This window comes from Danio rerio, chromosome 13 (genome assembly GCF_049306965.1).
Source record: "Danio rerio strain Tuebingen ecotype United States chromosome 13, GRCz12tu, whole genome shotgun sequence".
Lineage (NCBI taxonomy): Eukaryota > Metazoa > Chordata > Actinopteri > Cypriniformes > Danionidae > Danio > Danio rerio.
The window spans coordinates 17,548,671-17,562,381 of NC_133188.1; the positions used below are offsets into that span (position 1 = coordinate 17,548,671).

The window sequence follows — 13,711 nt, forward strand, 5'->3', positions numbered from 1 at the left end:
CATGAAAAGCGTTTGTAAACTGGGTCGAAACTACTGTATGAATAAACTTCGGTCCACGTGACATCCCTTCACGGTGAGTTTAACGCCGCTCTGCTATTGGTCAAACTGCATCAGCGCTGAGTTCTCAGATGAGTTCAGCTGTCAACATTAAATAGTGTGTTAATGCTGCATAATGTATTTTATTGGAGATTAGTTGGTGTTTATAAATATGTTATCATTTACTTCAAATTTAATGAGTGAAATTATACTCGGTTGCCCAGTTTAGGGTAACTATGCCTAATAAAACTTTAGGTGCGTTCGACATGAAGCTCAGCTGCAGCCGGTGATCAACGAGATTAGCCGAGCGCAGGCGGGGCGGAGTTGAAAACGGAGCCGTCAAGACGGACAGCTGGACACTTCGGGACTCAAAGTTGTTGCAGTCATGATGATTGATCACATGGCGTCATCATATTTTTTTGTTATTTTTATTTATAACAACAAAACATTTACAAATAAAACAGAATACAGGCTCTTCAAACTGTAGTTCCTTTTTAAACAATAAGAGAGAATTATGAATAAAATATATAACAAATGCATGAGAGAAATAAGAGGAAATGAGAGGTTAATATAAACATAAAAACGAACAGGTCTATTAAATACAAAGCAATAAGCATAAATTCTAGGAGTTAAACATCAATCTTTAGGCTAATACTTCTTGTTTACATCTGCTAAAAAAGGGTTTACATATATGTACATTTATAGATATAGAAATTTCCCATGTAAAAAGCAAAACAAGGTGTTTTGATTAGGTCTTAATAAATGACATTATTTTGGATAATGAATGAATTTTCAAAAAAGCATTTTAATCCAAAAAGATTGTGTTGAAAAGAACAAAAGGTAAAATAAGTGAGCGATGTAGGAGTTTCCCAGAAAGAGCAGGTAGCCTTTAAACTGCTAGACAGAAAATAAAATATATATTTATATTATAATAATAAAGCCATTTTATAATTATTTAATAAAATAGTTCTTTAACTTAATTTGTTAAGAGAGCTTTAGGGTGGCAGGATCAATGATGATGATTTTCTTATTTCAAGTCTGTAAGACTTATTTGAGTTCATATTTAGGTTATTCACTAAAATATACACTAAAATATATCATTTAAATCGTTCATGGAGATGAATGCAGTAAATAGTCTGTATAAAAAAGTTAAAAAATAAACCTGTGCAAACAAGCTAACCTTTATAACCAGATTATTTAACAAAAGATGATACTGCAGTAAAATATTTGTAGTCTTTTAATAAGCAAGATGTGTACAGGATAGAGAGGATGTGAAAAGTGAATTGTTTGTTTTGAAACTTTTGAATCGGAATTTGTCCAATTATAAACCCGAAATACACGTGTTTGTTGTCATGTGGTGAACTCGGCCAATCGTGTAATATCGGTGTCGTCATCAAAGCTCCTGCAGTCGCTCTTCAGAAGCTGCATGGTCTGAGTTTGCCGTCTGATCTCGGAGCGCTGTCGCGGTACTTTGATGCCACATGTGACAGTCACGTGGCGTCGGCGCAGCATCAATCCGGACAAGATTTCTAACCAGAATGCACCGCTTTAAGACAGATTTCGATCGATCTGCGCAGCGCTGCATGAAGTCGAACGCACCTTTTGATTCATTCATATTATTTATTTTTTTTTTTACTTTAAAAATATTACTTTTCAAGTACTAAGTTTAAAAAATGTTTTTGGCTGATTTTTTTCATTTTAAATGATTTATTGAAGTTCGGGTCATTGTATGTGGCGATCTATTTTTTACAGTCTATGGTCGCGATCCCAAGGTTCATTGCGATCCCAAGGTTCACTGCGGTTTTCCATAAGGTAAGTAAAAAGTAAACGAATAAAGACGATTTGTTGATAAAGCATGTACTGTAAACTAGCGACGTTATCTAATTACATCAAGTTCATTTATTAAAAAAATACTTTTTCTTCACATATAACGTTGGTCATGCATAGCTTAGAACAATATATACATTTTAAGATGAGGAACAGTGTTACCAGATTGTTGTTTTCCACAATAGAATTCGTGCAAAATCTATAATATGCAATATACAACTCTAATAATACAAATGTATTCATAATTGTTTCAATATTAAAGCAAATCAAGTGTTTCCAAAGGTTTAAAGGCTACATTGTTAAAACAATTATTTTCCATGCCTTAAAAAAAAACACACACACACACACACACACACACACACACACACATATATATATATATATATATATATATATATATATATATATATATATATATATATGTATATATATGTATATATGTATATGTGTATATGTGTATATATATATATATATATATATATATATATATATATATATATATATATATATATATAAAACTTACAGGTGTAAATTATTAGGTGTTCATTGTTCAGATATGAATATTTTCTCTTTGCTTTTTTCAGGTTCTTTAGATTACTTTAAAAATCCAATTTAGTTTTCTAATAAGCAAAAAGTAAAGTCACTTTACCAATGTCTATACGTTAAATTGCACTTGTCTCTCTCTCTATCTCTGTTAACACATTTGTATTTGTTTGATTAATTCTTGTGTCTTTCAGCCTGTTTCTGCCTATCACCATGAGTGATTCCTTGATACTCAGATTGATAATCAAGATCTCAATTATAACCTCAAGTATTGATGACAACTTGATGATCTGCTGGAAGCACCACCATGTAAAGAAGGCCAAGACCACTCTGGAATCAGTCAAGGGTTAGTGAAGTTTTTCATTGCATGTATTTTAAATATCTACATTGTTTAGGCATATATGATTGTATAAGATGAAATGCATGTATTCTTTCACTACTATTGTAATAACAGAAAGAGACGCATTAGTTTTACTATTACTATTGTTTATGCAAAACATTATAAACTACAGTATAAGCTCACAAAATATTGTGGCCTAACTGTTTAAAACTATTTGTTCTGGGTGTTGATAGTGGCCAACCATTTTTTTCTTTTTCAGAAAGTAATTTGTTTTGTCTGAATTTATGACACCTTATAGGCCATCAACTGTCCACATTGGGGTTTAGGAAATTAGAAGTCTGCTTATGCTGCTTGTCTACTAGTCTTAGGATAAGTTATAAATGTAAGTTTTTTTGTGGTTTTTATCTGGTACAGCTCATAGGAACTCCAATCTTCCCAACTGTGAGAAGGCCTTGCTCCAGTGACTGTTGGTGTGTACTTTAATGTTTCCATTAGTCCCTGGATCTGTAGACCTAGGTGACAGTGGGCTAGAGTAAAATTTTGGTTTTATTTAAACTAAGCCATACTGATGGCCTTTTTTTATCTCAGATTTGGTCATGCAAGTATTAATATATCCTAAAATATTTTTATAGTCTTTCCATTGGTGGAAAAGATGTTGGTATAATTATTTTTAATGGACTGCTAAGATCTCAGCAGACATTTTTCTGAGATATTCTTGAGTGGGAGTCTGTGCAATACAAGGTGGATAGTATTTGCAAGGAAGAGTCCTTCATCTGTCCTGCTTCCACACTAGATATACTGCCAATTTAAGTAGATGTTAACCATAAGCATAACCATTTCAAGAATGAACGAGGTACTTTAAACTGTATGTATTGAAACTAAATTAACAAGAAAACAGCTCTTTGATGTTCACCTAGTAAAATTAGATTAGAAGATAGAAACTGTTATGCACTTGTTCTGTACTGTTTCATTCCTTTTTCAAACACTGGCATTTTTGAAGGTGTATTTACAGCTAAGGATTAAGGATTGGCAGGAAGATTTGTGGACTCCATCAACTAATGACACTACCTCCAAAGAGTTGCAAAAAGCTGTCCAAAGTTTCAGCACCATCTTTAAGCCTATGATTTTAGTGTGTTTCATGCCTAAGCACATGAGTTTAAATCTGAGATAGATGAACTATATGATTATCTTAAACTGATCTACAGGTAAATGCCAAAACTTATTGGTTTACTTTTTTTTTTTTTTTTTGTATATGTTAACCAGGTGAAATGGAGTGAGGCATACCAGGATATGTGTGGTTTTACTCTTGGGAAGGAGGTTGAACAGTTCAATATTTCTTCTATAGGATTGGAGTGACCAGACATGCTACTGTAACTCTCATGGTCATGTGCTGGAATTAGCGGATATTCAACAATTTGGCCATCTCGCTGACCTGTTGATTTCAGAAGGTAACTGCATCCAGTAGAATTTGTTTTAGATGTTCAGTAACCTATTTAAATAGTATTGTGATTTTTGATTGCTTATTATTGTAGACTGCAACAGCTCTGCAAAGCAAGTTGCAAAACACAATCCATGGAACTGGCAGTGACCGGAAACCAATTGGAAGACTTTGGTCTGTGATGTAGAGGAGAGGGCAGGTGAGGAAATTATTATTAATATTACATGTAGTCATGAAATATTGTAAGTGTTACTATTATTGTTATTTTTTTTTTTCAGTAGCAGACGCAAAGACAACAAAAAACAGAAGTGATATGGATGTCTTCGTCATATGGCATGGTATGTACACTAGACTTCTGTCAGTGTTGATTCTTTAAAAGTTGACGTATAATCCTTGTAATACAACTTTCTTTTTATGAATATATTTCAGACTCTGTCGATCCAGCAACAAAGATGAGGGTGTTCAACATCATCCTGCTAGTCAGGATTCTTCAGGAGAAGCAGCGGATTATTGTGGCAGAGATGGCCAACCACTATAAATAATAATATAAAAAGTACTGGTATGTATTTGTATTTTTGGCACATAAAGCATACGGTTACCCAGTCCAAAGGATACTAATATATTTTAATGTTGTTGTGTTCTTCTTTTAAGATTCGGCATGTGGCCTAAACGAAGAGGGGTTAAAAGGTCTGTTGATCATCCTTCTCAGAAAGCAACAAAATAACTGAGAAATAAACAACAATACAATGGTGCAGTCTAGAGACCTGCAAGGTACCTGCAAGTTTTGGCTGGAGCAGTGAACAGACATTTTTTTTAAATAAAGCTCCAGCTGATGAGTATGACATTGACTGTGGATTTTCTTTTACTGTAATCCAGAAGAGGATGACCTTAACCCTGAATCTAAAGCATGTAATAAAATCTGTAAAAAAATAAATTTTCATCATCTATAACCAAATTGTTGTCTCTTTTTTTTTTAAATACATAGATATGTACAGTATGTATGCATGCCTCTAAAATCAATCAGTGTTGTAAATTAAGAGCATTATTGTATGCCTAACTGCTTACAACATATAACAATTTGAGGAACTCTATATTAAAATTAAATTATAACATTAAATGACATCAAGAGCTTTTAAAATATAAATTTTATGATACATTTTTATGATAAATTTAATTTTTGCATATACTTGGCCATAAAATGTATATTATTATGGTCAACTGCTCAGATACCTACAGCCAATATGTGGCTGAGTCAGGCAATCAGACTTCTACCACTGGAAAAATTAACCTATGATTTACATCAAAGATCTGATGTATTGATTTGGTCCTCATGGATTTTTCTAAAAAATATATATTATAATAATCTCCTTTTATTTTTGTCTTTACTTTGAAACATTTGTATTCATTTGTTAGAATGTCTAACAAAAAACTGCTGTACTTGTTGTGAGATAACAGTGCCACTGTTGTTATGCTGAAAATTAATAATCTTTGTATAATGTTTTATTGAATGCAAGATAAAAAATAAAAATAATAAATATTTTCCTAGAGATGGATTGCCACTGGAAGGGCATCTGGTGCATAAAAACATGCTGGAAAAGTTAGCGGTTCATAGCACTGTGGCGACCCCTGGTTAATAAAGGGACTAAGCCAAAAAGAAAATTAATGAATGAAAATAAAATTTGTATTTTTGGTAGACATAAAACTTAACAGTAACTTATAAGTACAGCACAGAACTATTTTACTTCAAGTTTAGATAATTTAAAGGTTTGCATTTTTATTTTATTGGTTGTTGACTATGTATTTTAATCATTTGGTGGTTTGAACTATTCACAACATTTGAAAGGATATCTTTTCGTCATTGTTACCTCATTTCTCACTATTTTCATGATTCTTACAATGCAGCAAATCTTACAACCATTTGATCATAAAGAAAATAATTAACAAATTAACCCACATCCAGGACAAAGACATTATGTGGTCATTATTAAACACAAGTTCATCATTTGTCATCAAAACATACTGTTACACAAACAGTTGAAGATTTAGAAAGTAAAAATAGTCAGATAAAGAGTGGTTGTCAAACAAATACATCTTGAAAAAGGTTATATTTATAAACATTTACATATTTTAAAAGATCTTTTGTCCATATTTCAAATAAAGTGAAAACAATTAAACATCACATGATGACCATTAATGAAACACACTTCCAGAATTCTGAACTCATAATATTTGTGATGAACATAGATTACTATTGCTAATAACTTGTGATTAAAGAGGATACTAATGTTTAGCTTATTTTCCAGCTTATTTTTTTTTTACCACAACTGTACATGTGACAATACAATTTCTTGTCCATGTTGAAGATAATACATCTACATAGGTTAACTGCCCTTTTACTCAAAGGGGATGAGTAGAGCCCCGTAGAAAAGGAAAAAGTATTCACATTTCAAACGAGAAATGAGTGAGAGAATATCAGCAAGACTATTACCTATGCTATGTTCAATAAATAATGTTGGATATAATAGTCTGATATATACTGATCAAGTCAATAAAAGCTGTTTTTAAAAAATACTACAGAACCAAAAAACACTGAGAACCAAAGTGTGCTTGGTGAGTCCAGGTGTTTATGCTGACTAGACTGTCATATTGCAATCCGGTTAGCATGAGGAGACTTGGGCGTAAAGTGTCAGGAATTCCTGGAGGGCTCCCAGGTGTTATTCCAGGTCTTGCCACTGTAAAGTATTAGAAGTGCACAATATCATTACTGAACAAAGAATGATGGTTAGGTTTCATTTAGAAAGTTCAGGGATATTTATTTATATATGTAAAGTGTCATTAATAATAATAGGTTAAACATTTCTAGCATGTTTCCATGTATTCCAAGTAGATCTGTCAGTTCTACACTCAGAGATCAGGATAGTGACTGCACTTCTCATTATGAACACATTTATCCTTCTCAAACATTATTATCACCACTGATGTCCACTGCTGTAGTTTTCATTGAAGGGAATGCTGACACAAATTCCAGCATGTTTTTTAAATAGCAGAATATGGGTATTATTGGGCCAAAACCTTAAAAAATATAAGATGCAAGATTTGAATCTTGATGAACATTGTTAATTTACTTCTTGCAATTTAAAACACACATCTCATGTTTGACTCATTAATTATATGAAAACTACAACAGCATACTGTGCTCCACCCTAAAAATATTTCTAAATTATAACAAGCTTATTGCTTTACATGGCTAAAAATTTATTGTATGCCTGCATGATTCACTGCTATTACTGTAACCCATTACACTCTTAACCCAAACTAGTTGACTTTATTAGAAAACTGCATAGAAACCTGTTGCCTTAAACCCTTTATGTTTTTACACAACTAAACTAAAACAGCCCTCATCAACTAAAACATTGTTTTTACAATGTAGTGAAAGTAAACAGCCCTCTTTAAATTAACTTAGAACCTTTACAATCTTCTTGGACTTACAGTAATATTTTAATTCAAGTACGGCTGTTAAGTTGTACCTTGTATAAAATGTAAGGGGTTTCTATACAATTTTCTAGTAAAGTCAACTAGATTGGGTTAAAGGAATAGTTCACTATTTACTCTCCCTCAAGTGGTTGTAAACCTTTTTTAAAAACTTCCAAGTTACTTTGTGTTGAACATAAAATAGGTTTTTTGAAAAAAGATGAAAAGCTGAAACCATTGACATATATAGTAGGAAAAAACAAATACTATGGAAGTTAATGTTTGCAGGTTTTCATCTTTCTTTAAAATATATATTTTAGTGTTTAACTGAAGAAAGCAACTCAGACATATTTGGAACAAGTGAAGTATGAGTCATTAATGACAGAATTTTCATTTTTGGATGAATCTTTTTAAGAGTATACTGAAAGAAATGTCCTACTCAATGAAGCTAACTTCAGCTGCATGTGTAGCCCCATGAGTACTTATCTAGAAATCAAAACAATGATCACATCAGTCCCATTTTAGGCCCTTTATATCATATTGACCACAGAATAGACTACTTAGTGTTGCAATAAAATATATATATTTTTTTTAATAAAACTATGACTTACCACACAATACAAGACAAACAGTGAATTTTCAGCTCTGCCTTTGCTGTACACAAGATGAGGTTCCAGCTTTAAAATGGCACCATAACACTGATCATGAGTGGGGCGGTTGTGCTGCTCTGTGGGGTTGTGACTGTTCAAATGCAGTGCTGTGAAGAGTTCTTTGTTAAAAGAAAGTACATTCTTTTTAAAATCTGTACATATTAACAAAGAAAATACAATGATTTTATATAATGATTAATTCTGAACAAAAACCTTACCCTTAGTCAAGATGAATTCATATGTCAAAAGATTCTGCATCTGAAATGAATAAAAACAGATGTGACATTAGTTAAACCCACTTAACTACTAGATACATCAGTACTGCATTAAGCAGTTGTAAAGTAATGTAAGTGTAATCCAAAATGATCCTTAATCTGTTTAAGATAATGATTTAAAAAAACGTTGCTTGTGTTAAAAACAATCCAGCCACTTGTAATACATATGATCAATGGTAAATTTCTGAGAAGGTGCCAGGTAATCCATGAGTTTTACCGTTACCATCATGACTGACATAATATTTGACAATGAAGACAGCTTGTTGTGCCTCTTTACCACAATTTAGAGATGATAGATTCTTTCTTTTATTAAATAAATTGGTAAAGGCCAAATTATACTGGTAATAGTGTATGATATTCATTATGTGACATACATCAGCTTAAGTTACACTTGAGCTTTTGTTATGCTTCAAATACTTTTACTTGAAATGGGTAAATTTACTACTGAAATAAGGGCATAATCAATTACATGCCCAGCAGTTTTGCTTTTCTCAACAGACTTATACCATATTATAAAAAATAAATAATAAAAAAATATATACAGTTTATATATATATATATATATATATATATATATATGTGTGTGTGTGTGTGTGTGTGTGTGTGTGTGTATATATGTGTGTGTGTGTGTGTGTGTGTGTGTTTTAAGGCATGGAAAATAATTGTTTTTACAATGTAGCCTTTAAACCTTTGGAAACACTTGATTTGCTTTAATATTGAAACAATTATGAATACATTTGTATTATTAGAGTTGTATATTGCATATTATATATAGATTTTGCACGAATTCTATTGTGGAAAACAACAATCTGGTAACACTGTTCCTCATCTTAAAATGTATATATTGTTCTAAGCTATGCATGACCAACGTTATATGTGAAGAAAAAGTATTTTTTTAATAAATGAACTTGATGTAATTAGATAACGTCGCTAGTTTACAGTACATGCTTTATCAACAAATCGTCTTTATTCGTTTACTTTTTACTTACCTTGTGGAAAACCGCAGTGAACCTTGGGATCGCAATGAACCTTGGGATCGCGACCATAGACTGTAAAAAATAGATCGCCACATACAATGACCCGAACATCAATAAATCATTTAAAATGAAAAAAATCAGCCAAAAACATTTTTTAAACTTAGTACTTGAAATGTAATATTTTTTAAAGTAAAAAATAAATAATAATAATATGAATGAATCAAAGTTTTATTAGGCATAGTTACCCTAAACTGGGCAACCGAGTATAATTTCACTCATTAAATTTGAAGTAAATGATAACATATTTATAAACACCAACTAATCTCCAATAAAATACATTATGCAGCATTAACACACTATTTAATGTTGACAGTTGAACTCATCTGAGAACTCAGCGCTGATGCAGTTTGACCAATAGCAGAAAGGCGTTAAACTCACCGTGAAGGGATGATAATAAAATTATAAATAAAATAATAAAATAATAAATAAAATTAAATAAAATAAAAATTACATATTTTTAAAATAAGAAAACTGCGATAATAGGCGTAAAATCAGGTTTTAAAAATTACGTTGACATCTATTGGTAATTATACGAGCCTCCAGCGTCTCCCTATGACGCCTCAGGCTCAGGTACATATTCTATAGGGAATCCCTGCACGTCTAAATATGACGCTAAAGGGGTACCCTGTGCGTCAATAACCTACGCCGAGGGTTCCTGACCAAGCGTCAGTATATGACGAGTTGGGAGTGAGAACGTGTTGCAATTACTTGAACTTCTAAGGCAAGACAGGACATAATGAATGAGATCATGCAAAATGTATTTAGAATCAGACAGGGTGGACTTTTTGTAAGCTTCTTGTGGATTCCTGGTCATATGGGAGAAGTAGGTAATGAAGAGGCAGACCAACTTGCAAAGGAAGCATTACAACATAATCAAATAGAAATAAAAATAAAAATAAGTAAGTCAGAGGTAAAAAACATAATTGCAAAAGAAACAGGTAGAATGTGGCAGAGGGAGTGGGATAATGGAGAAAAAGGCAGACATATTCATAATATTCATGGATGTGTGGGTGGTACTAGAAATAAGTTTGGTAATAGAAGGAATGATGTGGTGATAACTAGGTTGCGTGTGGGTCATTGTTTGCTAAACCAGTATAAATTTAGAATAGGGAAGCATAAGACAGGATGATGTTGTGATAAATGCGGGAAAATAGAAACATTAGAACATGTAATTACAGAATGTGTGGCATATGAAAATCAGAGATGTCAATTAGTTCAAGGATTAAGCATTTATGGGATAAAAAATTTACCATTTCAGACCCTATTAGGAAACGGTTCAAATCAAGTTAAAATAATAATGCAATTAATTAATTACTTAAAGGAAACAAAATTGATTAATAGAATTTAAGAATAACTTAACATAACATAAGAAATTAAAAATTTATATCGTATTAAACTGTTTTTTTTCCTCCCCTCCTACTCTTCTTCCTGTTCTCTCTTCCCTTTGGTAATCTCATCCCTCCATTCGTATCATATATCTTTTGTACTCGTGCTTCTCCTACATTATGCGCTCCACACTCCTATCCAGTAGGTGGCGGAAATGCACCATATAAGTTGGTCTGCCAACCGCCATTAACCCCATAAGAAGAAGAACATTAAAACGTCTGGAACTAAGGCGTTTACACGTAAATTATGTTTTAACAATTAATTTACGTGTTCATGCGTTTTTTAAATAGTTTAATGATTTCTCCAACGTGCTATTTAATTTTAAAATGTATAATATAATTTTTTACACAAATCACAATAAATGTTTAAAGTCAATTATCTTGACATGTACTCAGTACATGCTATGACATTTTGAAAGGCCAGACTTCGTTTTCCCCATTAGAAATGCATGCATGAGGTCTGCAGCAATAAATATTTGGTCACATTACTACCTTCTGAGTCTGACTAATACTTGTCTAATAAATCTAATTTCCACCTCATGTATTTGTACTGAGTATTTGTCTTAATTTACCATATACAGTACAGGGTATTTCACAGTTGTTATGCTATGACGAAGTTTCCCCCCTTTTTCCATAAGAATATCTACAATTCCATGAGGGACACGATGGTCTCCAATGAGCAGAGGGATCCGTCTGTTTCCTCACTTCCTCTGTCTCTCTCTTGGCTCGGCTCGAAACTCCTGCGCTGTTAGACGGCCATCTTGGATCTCGTTTTGAAGAGGCGACAAAAGCGGATGTTCGGGTGGAATGGAGCCGTCAACGAGCGCGTTCTCCCCGTGTCACCGAATCCTCTAAACATCCGCTTTATCCGCATCTGCCTTCACCACTGAATGTAACGTTGCCGGACAATCCGTTTGAAGAATCGTTGATGAGCAGATATTCTTTGAGGAAGATCGCAGCGGAGGCCCTGAGAAGTGCAATTTTATTTATCTTTACTTGAACCGGACATCCTAAATATGAAGCAGACAGCGACTTCATGCTTTAAAGTATTTTTTTTAATCGATCTCGTTCGCTATTTATTAGATAGCTTTTAATCGCTAATCAAACGCAGTAACGTCATCGAGCGTCCTGGATATTTTTCCCAAACTTTTAACCACTTTGTTTTTAACTGCAGAAGCAAATCAATGATATTGACCAAGCGTGTTATCGGTCAATCATATATCCCCCTCTTTGTTTCACCGCAAAATCTGCTGCTTAAATTGTGATTGCGATGTCAACAACGAGAGCCCCCCTGCCAACCGTCAATGAACGGAAGGCTGAAAACGTAAGTAGTCTATTTTTGTATTGTATTTGGTTAATAATCGATATTAACTTGCCGACTGACCCAATCATGTGTTGATTAATCACGCATACGTGTTATTTTGATCGTGTCACGTCGCAGAGCAAGTATCAAAACCCAGTGAGCTGCCTAACATAACGTTATATAGACCGCCGATTTGATCAAAATTATGTTGAAGTCTACATTAATTCGACACATTTTGTGCAGCATAAAGGGCAATGTCGCATATCTTAACGTGTTTTTTGTGCTGACAGTGTTTTAAGTGGATTAGGTGTATTGTGCCATTCTTTGGACAGATGGAACACCGGCTGAAGTGACGCATGGGTTCCATTGATAATTTGGCTGCTTTTCTGCTTAATGAGTGCAACATATGCTGTTTTATGCTTGTTGATAGCTAAAATCCTGCACACTTAGTGAGTGACAGTGCGTGGGTTTGCATCTTTAATGCGCCGATAGGAGGCAGTTATTGCGCATTGGCGTCAGTCCGTCCAACAGGTTACTGGTCATACGTCAGCAGTAAGGGAAGGTGACGTAAGCACGCGCTCTACTGCAGGTAAAGCTGCCTGTAGATGTGGCATCAAGTTACAGTATTTGACTTTTCCCTCTGCAAATATTTTATTGTTTATCTAATCTTTTACTGTATCTGTAGTTGGATCATATTTCTTAATATATGGCTGACTATTTCATTGTATGTCGTATTGTGTGCCTGTTCAGTCATCTGGGTGTATGTTTGTCCATCTATTGTTCTATCATTCTGTCTTATGTTTCACATTAGGTTATTGTCTGTCTGTAATTTTATCATAAACTACATGCATGTTTGGTTCTGTCATCTGTGTGTGGTATTGTCTGTCGCCCGCATGCCTAACTGTCATTCTTTGTTTGCTTATTGTGTGTGCATGTGTGTGTGTGAAATTGTCTGTTGCTCTTTTGTGTCTGTCTGTCTGTCTGTGTCTCTGTCAATTTGTTGTTCCCCAATTGTTGTCATCCTATTTCTGTTGTTGTGTCATTCATTTGTCATTTTCTCAGCTGTTTTGTTGTAACTCCTCTTTATCTATCGCCCGTCTGTCTGTCTGTCTGTCTTGTTCTGTCATTTATTTGTCTTTTTATTCTGCTGTCTTTCTTGTTCTGTTTTCGAACTATTTCTGTTTCAGTTTGTTTACATTGTTTCCCACCGGAGCTGTCATTGAACTGTGGATTTCATGTCTTACATTAGTTTTTTGAAAATAAGTCTGACTTCTTGTGACCAAACCACTGTTATACCATGAAAGTAGCTTTTGTTTTAGTTTTTATATTGTTATTTAAGGCTGATTTGCCGTTCTTTATCTTAGACTGGTGTTGTGGTGTGCAAAGCCATAAATGCACAGAGGTTT

General features: G+C 33.5%; 1 protein-coding gene and 1 long non-coding RNA gene across 18 annotated transcripts in view; both read left to right on the plus strand.

Annotated features, from left to right (window-relative positions):
- Positions 1-1,442: 1,442 nt before the first annotated feature.
- Positions 1,443-5,136, plus strand: LOC108192020 (uncharacterized). 8 transcript variants are annotated; one of them, XR_012388731.1, is made up of 8 exons: positions 1,443-1,848; positions 2,601-2,752; positions 3,161-3,216; positions 4,010-4,194; positions 4,279-4,383; positions 4,466-4,522; positions 4,614-4,743; positions 4,836-5,136. It is a non-coding gene; the product is annotated as an uncharacterized lncRNA (long non-coding RNA). The 8 variants fall into 8 exon arrangements; XR_012388730.1 differs by having other exon boundaries at positions 1,592-1,848; positions 4,463-4,522; XR_012388733.1 differs by having other exon boundaries at positions 1,615-1,848; positions 4,463-4,522; positions 4,614-4,737.
- Positions 5,137-11,806: 6,670 nt separating this feature from the next.
- The window catches only part of mark3a (MAP/microtubule affinity-regulating kinase 3a), an 88,116-nt gene continuing 86,211 nt past the window's right edge, over positions 11,807-13,711 (plus strand). For 9 of the 10 annotated variants that reach the window (XM_068224928.2, XM_005156628.6, XM_021480523.3 and 6 more), the window contains exon 1: positions 11,807-12,326. In XM_068224928.2, the coding sequence (XP_068081029.1) occupies positions 12,273-12,326 (54 nt within the window). In that variant the 5' untranslated portion in view covers positions 11,807-12,272. 10 annotated transcript variants of the gene reach the window in all.